This window comes from Lissotriton helveticus, chromosome 2_1, assembly GCF_964261635.1.
Source record: "Lissotriton helveticus chromosome 2_1, aLisHel1.1, whole genome shotgun sequence".
Taxonomy (NCBI): Eukaryota; Metazoa; Chordata; class Amphibia; order Caudata; family Salamandridae; genus Lissotriton; species Lissotriton helveticus.
In genome coordinates this window covers 316,190,746-316,206,455 of record NC_136059.1, presented here as the reverse complement: position 1 = coordinate 316,206,455, position 15,710 = coordinate 316,190,746, and the positions used below count along the sequence as shown (strand labels likewise).

General features: G+C 44.3%; 1 protein-coding gene across 2 annotated transcripts in view; it reads left to right on the top strand.

Annotated features, from left to right (window-relative positions):
- Positions 1-15,710, top strand: part of MTMR12 (myotubularin related protein 12) — an 813,877-nt gene that overhangs the window by 365,141 nt on the left and 433,026 nt on the right. For both annotated transcript variants that reach the window (XM_078674902.1, XM_078674903.1), the window contains exon 4: positions 15,588-15,660. In XM_078674902.1, the coding sequence (XP_078531028.1) occupies positions 15,588-15,660 (73 nt within the window). The remainder of the gene's footprint in view (positions 1-15,587; positions 15,661-15,710) is intronic.

The following is a 15,710-nucleotide window of genomic DNA, read 5'->3' as shown; positions in this document are numbered from 1 at the left end:
CACACACCGAAGCATTATGCCACTAGACCTCACATCTGTGCACCATCACCCAGGGCAACCACTCACAGCCTTGGAGTGACACAATCATCAGGTCTGTTGACCTCACCACCATACGATACCACAGCGTGCGAACTCAGATGCACGCCACTACTGCATGTTGGTTGCACCTTGTCACCATTTGCAGTATGTGACTACGGTATTACTGATTCTGTATATGTTATTCTTGTACCATCAGCCCTGAAGAGTCGTGTTGACTCAACTGTACACGACGAAACACGTGTCGGCTTTACATTACATTACGTGAATCTGGAGAGAATAAACCAACGTTTTGCTGTATTAAGAACACACCAAAGAATCTGCTTCTGTCTCCTTGAACACTCATCAGTCATTGTACTGTTTGTAATACTTTTTGTAGTAGCGAGAGCACAATTGTATATTTCTGTATAGTCCCTTGACTTTTTTAGACGGTTAAGGGTGTTTTTCCGCCTGCTCTTCACGCACTACATTGCTACCTGTCAAGTTATATTTTGTAACGTTTAACCGAGGCAGTGCGCCTGAATGATCTGAATTTCTAAAAACCCCACTGAAGTGTTTCTTGAGTTTGCAGATTGGGCGCCTCCACGTTACGTTTTGAATCACCAGACCTTACTTTGCACGCTCTAGCTGTCCACCACACCATGGACAGGGCTAAAGCAGCAGCAGATCTCTTTGAAAACCTGGCCAAGGGCATGCCCACACACCAGGCATCAGCCACGGCAGGTCCTGCACGCGTAGAGGGTTTAAGGGACAAGTTCTTTAAACTTGAAAAACTAAAGAAACAAGAAAACTCCCGTTGGTGGGACGGGGCAACCCTGAAACATTACTTGAAACTGAAATTAGTTCCCAGAGGACTAAGGTCCAACATCTTCCCGACCTATGATGATCTAGACCGGGATCTCATGACCAAATGGGAAGACTCTTTGGTTCAAAATTCTATCACACTGATAGACATTCTCATTGAGAGTGCTGATCGGAAGACCGCCCAACTACTATCAGAAATCTCTGTTGTAGAACAAGAGATCAAAGACCTGAACAAACCTGAGGCCACCGTGAAGAATTACACTATTCTGGATGAAATTCTTCTGAAACACCAATCCGAAATCCAGAGTAGAAAGGCACGTCAAATCAAAAGGGATGAGGCAGATTACAAGAACGGCAGGGTCTACACTTTTGATCGCAAATATGATTCCTTAATTCCAAAACCTAAGACAGGCTCACAAACCGGCAGAACCACCACTACCAACTCTGCTAATTCCAGCACCACCTCTCTGAGTTCTACTGGACTCGGCGACATAGAGAATGAAATTCTGGCCAATGCAGAACCTCATAACTCAACGTTTTTTTTAGAGATGCAACGAGTAAGGAGAGGCCACAGGACCCAGCCACCAAGGGCCGCTACAGACCCAAGCCCCACAGGGGGAAACGCAGGGACAAGCGAGGAATATCGCAGGAAATTGAGGTCAGGCACACAGAGGAACCAACCACACTAGTTGACACAGTACAAGTCATCAACCTCTCCTCTTTTCCTCTGACAACTGATATGATATCCTTACTCAGCAGAGGCTTGAACTTCAATCCCTATTCCACTGGCGACATCTGTCAAACCAAAATTGATGTCTTTAAATTCATACGCAATCTCAAACTCAAGAAACATTTTGCTGGATCACTAGACGTACAGAAACAACCTAGACACATCCCTACTGTATTTGATAATGTACCTTTGTCCATTAAAGATGTGCAAGCCACACACCTGCTTCTTTCTTTGACAGACAGGGAAGATAGTCCACTTGAAATGGAAAGGCTCCTTGAGGAGCTTGATGTTGAGACAGACTACAGCATCACTAGTGGCCTCAAAAATAGATCCAAATGGACTCCGACTTTGGCGGGAGGTAACAATATTGACAGATTCCACAGACATGTCCTTGAGGATCTTAACAGTACCAACATCAAGAACCTTAACACCAGATTTAGATATAGAGATAACCTGACCAAGGGGGAACGGTCAGCACTCTCTACTCTTAGCGACAACCAAAACATTATCATCAGGGAAGCGGACAAAGGGGGCAATGTGGTGGTCATGGATCTCAATGACTACAACAATGAGGTCCTTGGCCAACTGAGTGAAGACTCATGCTATGAGCCCATCAATCATAACCCCATGGGTCCATTAACAATACTATTAAATGGACTCCTACTGAACTGGAAACAGTCTGGTCTACTTGATGACAATGAATACTTGTATCTCAAAGTCTTCAGACCCACGTATCCTTGGCTGTATACTTTACCTAAAGTTCACAAGAATCTACCATTTCCACCAGGCAGACCGATAGTATCGGGGATTGGGGGCCCCACCGAAAGAATCGCAGAATATGTGGATCTTTTTTTGGGACCTCTGGTCAAGAACCTTCCTTCTTTTATACAGGATTCGAAACACATACTAAATATCATGTCAGACCTGGAGTGGCAGCCAGGTACGAGACTGGTAACTTTGGATGTGGTGTCCCTGTACACCAGCATCAATCCTGAAATAGGCATCAGTGCAATCACCAAACTTCTTTCAAACAGACCTGCCTCACTATGGGCACACACAAACATGCTGCTACAAATGATGAAGATTATACTAGACAACAACTTTTTCATTTTCAATCGAAATTGGTACAGACAGAAAAAGGGAGTAGCCATGGGCTCGAAATTTTCACCCTCCTTCGCGAATCTCTTTATGGGGGCCTTGGAAACTGACCTAATCTGGGGCACCAAAGGCAGACCATACATTGACTCCATAGTTTACTGGGGGCGATACATTGACGACTGTTTTCTCTTATGGTCAGGATCTGAGGAACTTCTCCAGTCCTTCTTTAAGTACCTTAACAACAACCTATGGGAAATCAGTTTCACTATGCACCACAGCCTTACCAACATCGAATTCTTAGATCTTGAATTCTACGTGAGTAACAACCAATTACATTCCAAACTATTCAGGAAACCTACTGCCTGTAACTCCATTCTTCACGCTTCAAGCTTTCACCCTGAGCATCAGTTAAGATCTATCCCATATGGAGAATTCCTAAGGGCCAAACGTAACTGCAGTGAGGCAATGGAATTCGATAACTGTATCATGAACATGAAAAACAGATTTAAAAAGAGAGGGTATTCGAGCTCCTCCCTTCTGAAAGCAGAACGCAAATCCAGAGTCATTTCTAGACCAGACTGTCTGAAAGCACGTACCGAGGTTGAGTCCTCCAAACAGCAAATCAGACTAATTACTGAATTCAATGCACTGAATTATCATGTCAAAAAAAGTTTCCACAAACACTGGAAAATCCTAACAGATGATCCTGCTCTTAAAGAGCTGCTTCCGAGCAGACCATCTATCACATACAGAAAGGGCTTCACCCTGAGAAACAAACTAAGCCCCACAGTCCCCCATTACACATCGGCTCGGGACTGGTTATCTACACGAGGTCTTGGCTTCCACAAATGTGGGTTTTGCTCCATGTGCATTTGGGGTAAACATGGCACCAAGACTTTTAAAGGCCCTGATGGGGTTGTCTACAAAATCAAACACAACATCACGTGTCTGACCAAATTTGTAGTGTACATAATTGAATGCCAATGTGGAAAGATCTATGTAGGCAGCACCATCAGGTCATTCAAAGAAAGAGTCTCAGAACATATTAGAGCAATACAGAGGAGAGACCCCAAATACCCTGTGGCGTTACACGTAGCAGAATGTCAACCATTGGGAGATGATATCAAAGTACGTGTTTTCGGCATAGATGTGATTCCCCTCGACATCAGAGGGGGCAACCGCGAACTGAAGCTCAGACGTAGGGAGGCCACCTGGATCATGCGTCTACAATGCGTGGAACAGGGGCTCAACTACGACCCTGAGCTTCAATTCTTCTTGGGCGACTAGGCAGCCGTCTGGGGGACCCCTTTTTTCTACTGGATATTACTGAAACTTTAATGTTAGATCAGCGTGGAACTCGTAAAACTAAATACAGGCATTCCCAGATATGCTGACCACGCAATATGAAATTAGTAAAGGTGATCACCATTTGTACTATGCAGACACATGTTTGATCAGCGAGGGACTCACAATATAGAATATAGACATTTTCAGATACTCGGACTATGCATCATGAGGTTAATGTAGACAACTATCACTGTACTGTGTTTATACACGATTTCATGAGCGGGTGTACCATGTAAAGTTATGTATTTATGTATTACTTGTTTACATAATTTCTCTTCCAACACCTAGGCTCAACTACTGTGAAATGATTAGATTGTATGCTAAACTAATTGTATTGTGTTTTGAACACTTTGGGGAAAAAAAATGACACACTCACTTATGGAAGGTGCGGGCGGGCACTTGTGCGTCAGAGACCATCACAATCTATGGTAAACTTATAGCACGGCACACCTGGCCATTAAGCATGCGACACCTAATTACTTAGGTTACTGAAATGACGATCTTTACCTCGTTTGGGTCTTGTGATCCCAGTACCCACGTGCACACTAACGACCAATACGCGGCTCGTTTTCTCAACCATGTAAGCAACGTATGGTCCCACTCTCACCTCCCCATTCGCGAGTAAAAGAACTTTTAAGTCTAATTTAAGTCGTCACGAGGATCTTACATCAGTAGACACTCGTGAATCCGTGACATCAATGTCCTCAATGCTCTACATCTAGGATGCCTTCTCGATCTCTTGACTTATTAACTACTTATCAAGCCCCCCTATCTTAGGCGGGCGTAAACATCACGAGTTCCCTTCCTCATAAGTTACTTTCGTTCACTTTTTTACTGAAACGACTTCTCCACAGAACTGAATACATATATGTCCAAAGACTATTGTACCACTTAAAGATGGCGAACCCGTTTTTCCAGACTACGGGCTACGTGGACATCTTTGATGTCTACCTTTTTCCTTCTTCTACAAAATAATCCCACCCATCCGGTCACGTGTCCGTACTGAGAGACGGCGACCGGGAACTACAGGAGGAGGGATTCTGAAACACAGGTAACCGGCAACAAACTCCAGCTGCCACCACGACTTTGTTCTGAAGCCCACGGTATTGGGCTTTCTATTTTCTAATACGCGCTTTCTCTTGCCGTTTTTCAGCGCACCGCCTGTTGAGAGACGTACCCGTCTCTAGCGAGTCCTTAGTAAAACGGATCCCCTCCCGGCTACCTCCTGATACACCAGGAGCCAGGTACTTCTTTTACCACGGTCATCTAGAGACATATTATTTTTTCAAAAAGAAACAGTATGTCTTTCCATAATAATGCGCTATCATGCGCTTTCAGCGGCAAAAAAACGATATACCATAAGTCAGGTACTTCGTATAAGTTGTACTTGATAGAGACCGAGACTCTCAGATACTCATCTCTATAAAGGTTAATATTATGTTTTTTTGTATAATAATGCCCTATCATGAACTTGAAGTGGTTAAAACTTGACATACCGGAAGTCAGGTACTTCCTTTTAGGTTGTGCTTTATCAACCCAATCCCTCCAAAAATAGCAATTCGTCATTTTATGTAACATGACGCTATTTGTGCGCATTATTGTTTGAATTTACTTATATTATTCCCGTTTTTCTCCCTTCATTTCTTTCTACGATCCCCCGTCACACAGAATGAACAAACACAAAGATGTGTGACATTCAATAGGAAGACTGCCAGTGTGTAAGCTCTTTCCACGTGACTATCCTACAGGAACAGACCGTTTCTGTGTAGTTACATTAGATTTGTGGTAAGAATACCTCATTTTTTGTCCGCCATCTATCCTACAGAATAGATGCCCTTCCCCCCTTTAGTATGTCTTTTCTAATGATCCCCTTTTTTTATATACTTCTTCCTGCAGTCTCTCTCCGACAAGTAACGTCCAATACATGGATAGTAGCCCAGACCTAACAACAAGCACCACGAACATACCAATTTACAAGGTAAATAACCCATAACGCCGAGAGAGAGCAGCATGTTTTATCCCAATCACACAATTCTGAACGTGCGCGGTAACGGATCCTTTTGCTTGCCCACAAACACTACGGAAAAATATCGTCGGCAAACCACGTTAATGTTACCGCTATAGTCCCTCACCTATACCACCACACAATAGCTCACCGATTTTGATTTTCAATTGCTTCACTACTGCATGAACCCTCGGAGTGCTAGATCACCGTGTACTTTGCTAAACATGATCACACACCGAAGCATTATGCCACTAGACCTCACATCTGTGCACCATCACCCAGGGCAACCACTCACAGCCTTGGAGTGACACAATCATCAGGTCTGTTGACCTCACCACCATACGATACCACAGCGTGCGAACTCAGATGCACGCCACTACTGCATGTTGGTTGCACCTTGTCACCATTTGCAGTATGTGACTACGGTATTACTGATTCTGTATATGTTATTCTTGTACCATCAGCCCTGAAGAGTCGTGTTGACTCAACTGTACACGACGAAACACGTGTCGGCTTTACATTACATTACGTGAATCTGGAGAGAATAAACCAACGTTTTGCTGTATTAAGAACACACCAAAGAATCTGCTTCTGTCTCCTTGAACACTCATCAGTCATTGTACTGTTTGTAATACTTTTTGTAGTAGCGAGAGCACAATTGTATATTTCTGTATAGTCCCTTGACTTTTTTAGACGGTTAAGGGTGTTTTTCCGCCTGCTCTTCACGCACTACATTGCTACCTGTCAAGTTATATTTTGTAACGTTTAACCGAGGCAGTGCGCCTGAATGATCTGAATTTCTAAAAACCCCACTGAAGTGTTACCTAATGGACCGAGCCTGGTGATGTGATTATTATGTTTTAGGGCGCCATTAAACAAGAGCAGGTGCTCTTGAAATTTAAGTGGTACTTCCACCTCCTCGAAAGGAGTGTACTCATTAGGAGGTTCCTCTGTTTTGTAATAGTGGAAGTGCTTTGTTACAGCATTTGCTGCTGGAAAGTGTATCCATGAATAGAACACCTCTGTCTGCCGATATTCGTGTGCCTCTATTACGAATATGACTGTGCCACCTCTAGGTGTCAGTCCATTTTCTATAAGTTTTAAAGTTACAGATTTTCTTATATTGACCGGGATGAGTATTATCTCCGGGTCTGCATCTTGCATAGTATTATCAGCTGCTACGAGTTCAGCTGCCATTCTAGCTGTCTCTCTTTCTTCTTCACTGTCTACCATTTTACCGACAGGAAGCTTTTACCGTTTGTTTGCAGAACAGGTTTCTTGTGGAAACAAAGATTAGATGCACAATATTTTGGAACAGTGTATCCTTCAACGTTGATTGAACCAAGAACCATACATAGGAGTTTCCTCCTGCGAGGTTTGGCAGATATTACCTTTCACCCACTCCAGACGTCTTTGGAGTATTATGGAAAAAAGGGGTCTGAGTGAAAAAGCACGACTGAGTTACTCTAATGTCTTGCGTTAGTTTTATCGCCTTTCCAAACGTTTGGGCGCCATGTAGTGTAGTTCCTATCATCCCAATAGGCTCTGCGCATTGGAATAATACCTTCAATAGTATAGGCCTAGACCAGACGTTAACTAGGTCTTCTATTGTCGATATTAGACTTAAAGTTTTGGGTTTGCCAGCTAGCTCAGAGTTCACTAGAAACTTTCTCGAATAGGCAAGGAGGAGTTGAACCTCCCTGGATAGACAAGAAGGGATTTAGGTTCTGACAACCATAGAACATGACAACTTTGCTCTCCCCTAATCAAGAGTGTATCTCTAGAGTCGTGTGAAAACAAAAGACAACTTATTTTACTCAGTCAGTACGTGCATTCTTAGTTTCACCAGATTGTAGAGAAAAGGAAGAGACGGGCGTGTTCAATAAAAGATGTTATTTATTGATCAGTCTCTTTTCTCGTACAAGAGAAATGGATCGATATTATCGCAATACTTATGGTTAAGTAAAGTGCATACAATAAAAGCAGAAGTATAAAATAATACTGTAAAAACATTTATATGGTTTCTAAGCCATATGGTGGTTTAAGATGGATAAAATAGATACATACATATAAACATTTGACTAATCGTACTCAACTGGTGCTTCTAACTACGCCTACCCCAGTGTACCTGACCTAAGCCTAATGCGTGGGCGGGAATAGAAAGTAGCAGTTTAAGTTAAGTTTGTTTTGCCAAGTGACTGACTCAAGAATTCTCTGCAAGGGGTTATTCAGTTCCGTACCTTGAATCTAGGATGGTTGAGGGATGGTATCTCTCGTCTTTGGTCTCGATATTCCAGGCTGCCTGCAAGGGCTGCTTGGAAGCGCCGGAGCTGGATTTCTCGGCAGGAGAAAGCAGCGTCTCGTTCTCAGCGCGTCAGGAAGGCGGGGCTGCGCCAGCTGGGTCCGCTCTGTGTTGGGCTTCGGCAAGTCTGGCTGCTCCGATCTCGTCACCACCGCGTGTGTTTGCTTAAGGCAATATCGGTAATATTTATACCTGTAAGGTGCCGAGATTGACGTAAGGATGGACATAGATACGTCAATAAGGATGTCATACGAACTGGTCGTTAGCACATTCTTTTGCTGAAGTTCTCGGTGAAATCAAAACAATGGCCGCAGGGTTTTTCCCAGGTTGTCATAGGTTTGATTTGTTTTGAGAACTCCGTATGCCTTATCAGGGGCTGGAGGAATATTGCTTGCCTAATTAGATGGCAAGCGTTATGACCTAATCAGATAACGCATTCCTGTGCCGTGGTGTGGCTTAATCAGATAACGGTTTCTGCATCATGGGATGGCTGCTAGTTAATTGTTAACCAGAACAGGGTCAGGAATAGGGGGATCGATACAGAACCTATAGGAATACATCACACAGATGCGCCATACCAAATTAGCATCCATTGCATTGCAGTTCCTGGTTTATTGTTTGGACGCAAGGTATGCTAAATTGTATGATTTGAAGGAGGAATCATCATCTATTTATCACAAATGTATTTTCTTTCACCACCATCCCCAAATTACTGCTGGCCAGATCCAGTCCTCATGTGATCCATGGCTGTTTGCATCTTTCTTGTACCTCATGCTCAAAAGCACATGATGCCTCTAGAGCAATGCCTGGTGGGTGAGTGCTGTCAAAAGTAAGGAATCTGAGTGGAAAAGCCGAAACTAGCTCCTGCTTTACTGCACTGTATATCCAAGCGGTACCTGAGAAGCAAACATTTGAGCCGAGCAATCCAGAAGAAGTGTGCTCTACAGGTAGTCATTACTGCACTTGAGTGATGGACTAGAAAGCTTTATGGATCACCTGATGAGTTAAGAAATCTGATCAGAAAGACAGAAATTTGTTGTAAAACAAACTATGTCCATATGTAGTTGTAGAGTAGGTTGGCATGAGTAAGGTTTATTAAGTCATAGTTACAGGATCAGCTTCCTTGCTGTTAGCCCACACACTCCAACTAACACTCTCCCAACCACACCAGGCACTCCAGCATTCTATTACCTCACCAAGCACTCCAACATTACACAACATCACATCCATACTGGCTGAGCAGCAGGGAACAGGTAACTATGGGAAAGGATGCATAATAACAATTTAAGCCTCACTACAATCGTAATACAACAGCATGCTTCAGTTGGTGACAGTCCATCTTGCTTGCATGTTCTTTCTTCCCTAAGTTACAATGGAGACAGGATATGGACAGTGTACTTAACTTACTGCAATTACCAATGAGGTAAATTCACTGTCCGGTCCTTGACAGTGCTGCAACACAAAAATATTCATTGCTCCTCGCATTACTTACTGTGGTGACAAGGGATATTTGTGCTGGAGGGTATTCTGCCAGCTTTCTGAAGTTTTTAAAATCTGTGGCCGGAGGATACGAAATAAGGGAAAATGGGAAAATATGCCCAAGGTTTCGCATCTGCTTACTGTATGTTAAAACAATTGGCTATCTGTGATGGGTCAGTTAACATAACACCGGGCGGCGGCGACCAACCCAAGATGGCCGCCGCTCTTGTCGACCCCGGAAGCAGAGGAGGCGGTCTAGATGACGCGGCCTGTCAGGAGGAGGTGCGGGTTGAAAAGGAATGGTGGCAGGCGAGAACGGGTGGAGAGAGAGACGAACAGAGCCCAGTAGTGGAGAAAGAAGCGAGACGAGATAAGCAGAATGAGTGGAGAGCGAGCGGCGACGTTCGAGAAGAGAAGGACAGCGTCTCGACCGGGGACTGGAAGAAGACGCAGGGCAACGAGGACAGCAGGAGAGAAGAAGGTGAAAACTGAAACCGCTCAAGGAGCACTGCACACAAGACCAAGGCTTTCCCGGAGGACGTGCAGGCTGGGTCTTCCCTCGCCACGGCTCAGGAGGGTCGTGAAGTCAGGTAAGTGCCTAATGCATGTTTGTTTTCCGTCAAAGGGCTGTGGGCACTATTGAAGGGCACTAGGGAGTGAGCACATCGTTCCCTGCACTAGACACCCACAATATTAGGGCACTGATGGCGGAGCACTTTTCCCTTCCCTTTATTTCGGTTATAGTCCGACAGTACCCTGAGCTTTCTGTTATTTGTTTTTTTCTTTTGGGGACACCTCTCGCCTGCTACTCCGGGAAGAAGACCGGTAGCAAAGAGAGAAGAAGAGACAAAGAGGAAAAAGGGACTCCAAACCACCAGACCCAGCTCATCTCAGGGACTAAAACCCTATGTGCTGTTAACATACCATTACCTAGAATAAAAAGGAAAGAGGAGAAAGAGCAAAACTCCTGTGCCTGTCTTGACTGAAAGGAAAGGTGGGAGGTCCGGGTCCGGAAACCCCGTCCACACTATCCCTGCACCTGACCATCAGAGATTCCATTATGTACAAGCCACCAAAATAACAGTGTTTGCTTTCTGCTCTCTTCTTATTGAGTATGAATGGTTCAAGAAAAATCGTTTTTTCAGCAGCCTTAGTACATATTAGAATGGGGAAGGGGACTCTTCCTTTCTCATATAATTGACTATTAAGGGTATACTTAATTTTCACCCATCCTATGAAAGTGTCTCTTTGTACAGTATTATGGCCCCGTGAGTGTGCTAGCTATTCCCCACCAAAGAGCTATTGTCATTCTATATTGGCACTTTATAACAGCTTTTTCGAATTAGAAAAAATTGACTACTTTGAACTTGATAGTTTTAACAACTTATTCAAAGGAGGAGTAAATAAAGATTATCATTCACAGATATTATTTGTACATTTGAAGGGCAGTTGTTTCTTCTGTCATTCTCCAAGATTCTTGCTTTCAGAACCACATGACTAAAAGTACTTTGGGTCACCAAAGGAAGCACATTAATAGTTCATGACACTTCCTTTTGGAAGAGAGGTGGGGGGGGGGAGGGGGGGAATATTTGAGCCCACCCTCCACTACTGACTGTAAAAACTCTGTCGACTGGGGGAAGGGAAGGCATGTGCAACAGTGTGCCGGGCCAGGAACTGCGCCCGCTCCACGCATTGATATTTGGCAGCTAGCGCTACCTCGGGCAATGAGGTCCCCTCTTAAAACTGAATTTGTGCTCCAGTGTATCAAGGTGGGGGTGGGAAGTGAGAATGACATGTGAGGGCAGCTTCCTGTCACCCACATTCCTAATCATAAGGGACACCCAACATATAAACACCTGGCAGTGGCCGAGAACAGTGAGGGGGACCCCCCCTCCACAGTCAGAAATGCCGACCGTGACAATGCAGGTCTCATATGGAGAGCCTAAAGCTGTGGCATCAAACACATGAGACACCATTGGCAATACAGGAAGACATGCTCCCCGTTGTTCTCCTTGGCCCTATCCTTAGGGCGTGCTGAGCATCATCACGATACTCAGAGAATCAGACTAATTACGGAATTGCTTGTCAATGTACATGAGATGTGAACTGCCTGAGAGCTACTGCACTAGAGCATGAGTTTCAGGTGAATTATGGGCCAATTGCTTGTGCCTCCACACTGACCAACAAATTGGATAGCAGTGAACATTGAACTGGGAAGGAGCTGGACAAGGCAGGCTGTGGACCTCGAACCTCTGCAGATACGCCATAAGTGCTCTGTGAGCCTCTGACAACAGCAGATGACCGATGAGCCCCCTCAACCCCTGGCATTAGAGAAGTTTCTCCTTCCATAGCGGCAGTGACTTCTCTAGTGTGCAAAACCAGATTGGGGGAGAAACGTCTTGGCAGTATTGCTACAGCTGGTATGATTCAGGAAAGAATCATGCCAGCTGCCAAGGGCTAGAGGGGAAGTACCGACTGCGGACCCTGAAATAGATCGAGAGGCCATAGTTGAGACTAGAACAACACTGGAAGGGAAGGTGTACACTGGTATGATTATCTATTTTGTAGAGTTTTCCATGCTGAAACATCAGTTCATGAGCTTCAGCCCCAAACTTCAGACTTGCAGAAAGAAATACAGGAGTTGACAGACTGAATCCGCTTCCTAGAAGGGTGAGCAGAGGATATGGAAATCCAGGCACGCCGTAACAAAATCTAGAATATAGAGATACAGAGAAGGAGCGGTGAAGGGTCAGAGGGAGGTAACCCTACATTGCTTGAGTCCTGACATGCAGAGTTAATGGGCCTGCTTGGCTTATCCAGCTGGTTTACAGTGAAAAAATCCAATATGGTCCCAGCGAGATCTCCACCACCAGGAGCTCTCCCAGATCCATTGTGGTAAAAATGTTGAACTTCTGAGACACTTTCTTGCAGTGTTCTTAGAAAGAAAGTCACTTTCTTCTTGAAATAAGAAAAGTCATGATATTCCTCGACCATACATTAGAAGTGCAGCACTGCATGGCTAGCTTAATGGAGGTGAAGAAGAAACTAAGAATCATGGATATGAGGTATGCTCTACTTTTCCTGGCCAAGTTAAAGATAAGGGTACACCAACAAACTCTTTTCTTGAGAGAACCCCAAGCTGCATGGGACTGGGCAGAGTAATAAGGAGCACTGAGAGAGGTGGGTCCCCAGAATGGTGAAAATGCTGCTCTGTCGACAATGACGCAAGACAGCACAGCGAGCAAGACAAGTCTCTGCAACTTAATTGATACCATTCAGATGCAGCAGTCCCAAGAAGATGCTATTGCTATTGCACTAACAGCAACTTTTTGGCACAGATCCCCAGACCGCATTTGAGTACACCCACGCCCGATCATCTGTCAAGGAAGCAAAATCCACCAGCGATAGTGACTCATCAGAAGTGCTACTTTAGCTCACACTGCAGACAGCTGATCACCTCCTGCAGGTTCCCAACTTACAAGCTGCCAATCATTAGAGTTGAGTTGAGTTTGAGTTTAAAATATTTTTAGAGCGCGCGTACACCAGGCGGTTTCATGGCGCTATTTTAGTACAACAGACCCAGAGGATGGAAGAACTGGGGGCAAGGGATAGATTTAAGAGGGGAATGCCTGGGTGAAGAGAAACGTTTTGAGGGCTTTACGGAAAAGGGAGTACTGGGGACAGGATCTCAAGATGAGTGGGAGCGAATTCCAGAATGTAGGAGCCACAGTGGAAAACTTGGAGCTCCATCAAGCTCACACTGCAGACAGCTGATCACCTTATATGGCAGGACCAGGGTTGCCTCTCCCTCACTAGGAAAGGTTCAACATGTGGTACTGGAACATGGGTTAGAGTAGGAGAAAATTTCACAAGAACAGCATGACCCATCACAGCAATGAATGGGGGAAGCTGATGGACAGACATCTTAAATGTAGAAGATGTAAACAATTGTGGTGTGGGTCCGTTCCCTGGGATCATTCAGTGCCTTTAGATAGCTGGGACAGATCCTAAGAAAAATGGCAGAGCAATTACCCACATAGGCTCAACCTGTCAAGAGCCAGGTCCCTGGCAGGGATGGGTGGAAAGTAACAACTGAACATGGGGTGGGCAAGTTAGGATTGGCATCGGCAAGTAGAGGAGGGCTCTCCAGTCGAGCCATTGGGCTTTCATTGACCACACAGGATGGAAGTGAATTGGTTTCTAATGTGGAATGTGTGTGGGATTTCCACTGTAATTAAACAATATAAAAATACTTATTTTTTTTAACAATGGGCCATACACAAAGCAGTTTTACAAGAAACACATTTGAAAGAAAGGGAAGGTACAAGACTGTGATTCAAATGATGATGGAGGTTAGTGGCAACTGGATTCTCCTCCCACGCCAGAGTTGCCCTGATTTAGATAAGCCCTCGGCCCGCGTTTGAGATCACTAACCACATTATTGACAAAGATGGCAGATGTGTTCTACTGGAGGGGAAGCTGGAGCGATAGGAAGTAGTGCTAAGAAGCATGGATGCTCCCAATTGTGAGCAGCCATAGTTCTCCTTATCTCTCTCACCCATCTTAGGACAGCTGCGATATCACCGCATGTTACAGGGGTGGAACATCAACATGGTGCTTTATACACATCTAGATAGATCATTTCACCCCTCAGCCACATGCAACATCCAAGGCCTTTACAGATTAGATGGTTCAATGGACCCTGTGAGATATATGGAGATGTAGACACCCCTTTGTAAATGAACATTCCTTTTACTCCCCAGTGCACAATGCCCAGACTTAATCGTATAGTAGGTTCAACAGGCTTAGTGGCAGAAGTAGGCATGAATGAATACCTAGAATGCACCATATTTGACCATAGTAATGGTCAATTCTTGACCATCAATTGCAGGAGATGACTAGCACCAATTCCGTCGTGGTGCCTTCAAATCGCTACGCTGGAAGACTCTGTTCGGCTCCTCGCTAGGCAAGCTAATTGAGCACTATTCTTTGGACAGCAACAGATCGATCTCCTCATTACTGAGTCGGAGGCCTTCAGTGTCAGGGGCCACTGTATTCATACAGAAGTACGGGTGACATCTCAGGTTGTCAAACAAGTGATGGATCTGTAGACCAAAATTAAAAAGTAAGAAGACGATGGTGCAACAGGAATACTGCACTTGTGGAAGCTAGAGAACCCCATGCCGCCCTGGTAGGATGGCAGAATTGTTGACTATTATTATTATTAACAGCATTTGAGCGCATGGCTACCTGAATCAGGCTTCCCAGAGCTAGCCATCCCTGCTGGAGACCAGACCACATTAAGCAAACAAGTAAGTCTTCAGTTGCTTTCTAAAGCTTAAAAAATTATCATTAAGTCTAAGACTAATGCGCAATCCATTGTTTGGGAGCCAGGTAGGAAAAAGAGTACCTGCCACCTCTGAATCACTTAATTCTTGGTAGGGAAATTTACCCCACTGACAGTGGTAAAATGCTTTCCATCATTAACTGATTAAGACATTTTATAGAACTTCCTCATGCCTGTTGTCACACCATCTACCTCATTGGGACCATTAATACCTGCGGATGGGAAGGTTTATATTTAAGGCTTATTTTTGACAAGATACCTCAATGTCTTGAGGAAATGCTAAAATCAGTGGAGAAACCACACATTGAATTTCCTTAATCATACCTTTTTTTAAGCAATTACAGTAGTGGATTTTAGGAATAGATCTGGTAACAAATATACTATAATAAGCTGGTTTTATGACACTGAATTATAAGTAAGTGGTTTCCTTTTCTTTTAGGAACCAGAATTTCGAAATAAAGTTGTTGGTGAAAACGACATTACGTTGCAGTGTGTGGACCAGATTTATGGAGGTATAGTATATTAAGGTGTAATGCATGTGTTTTATGGTTCTTTGACGCAA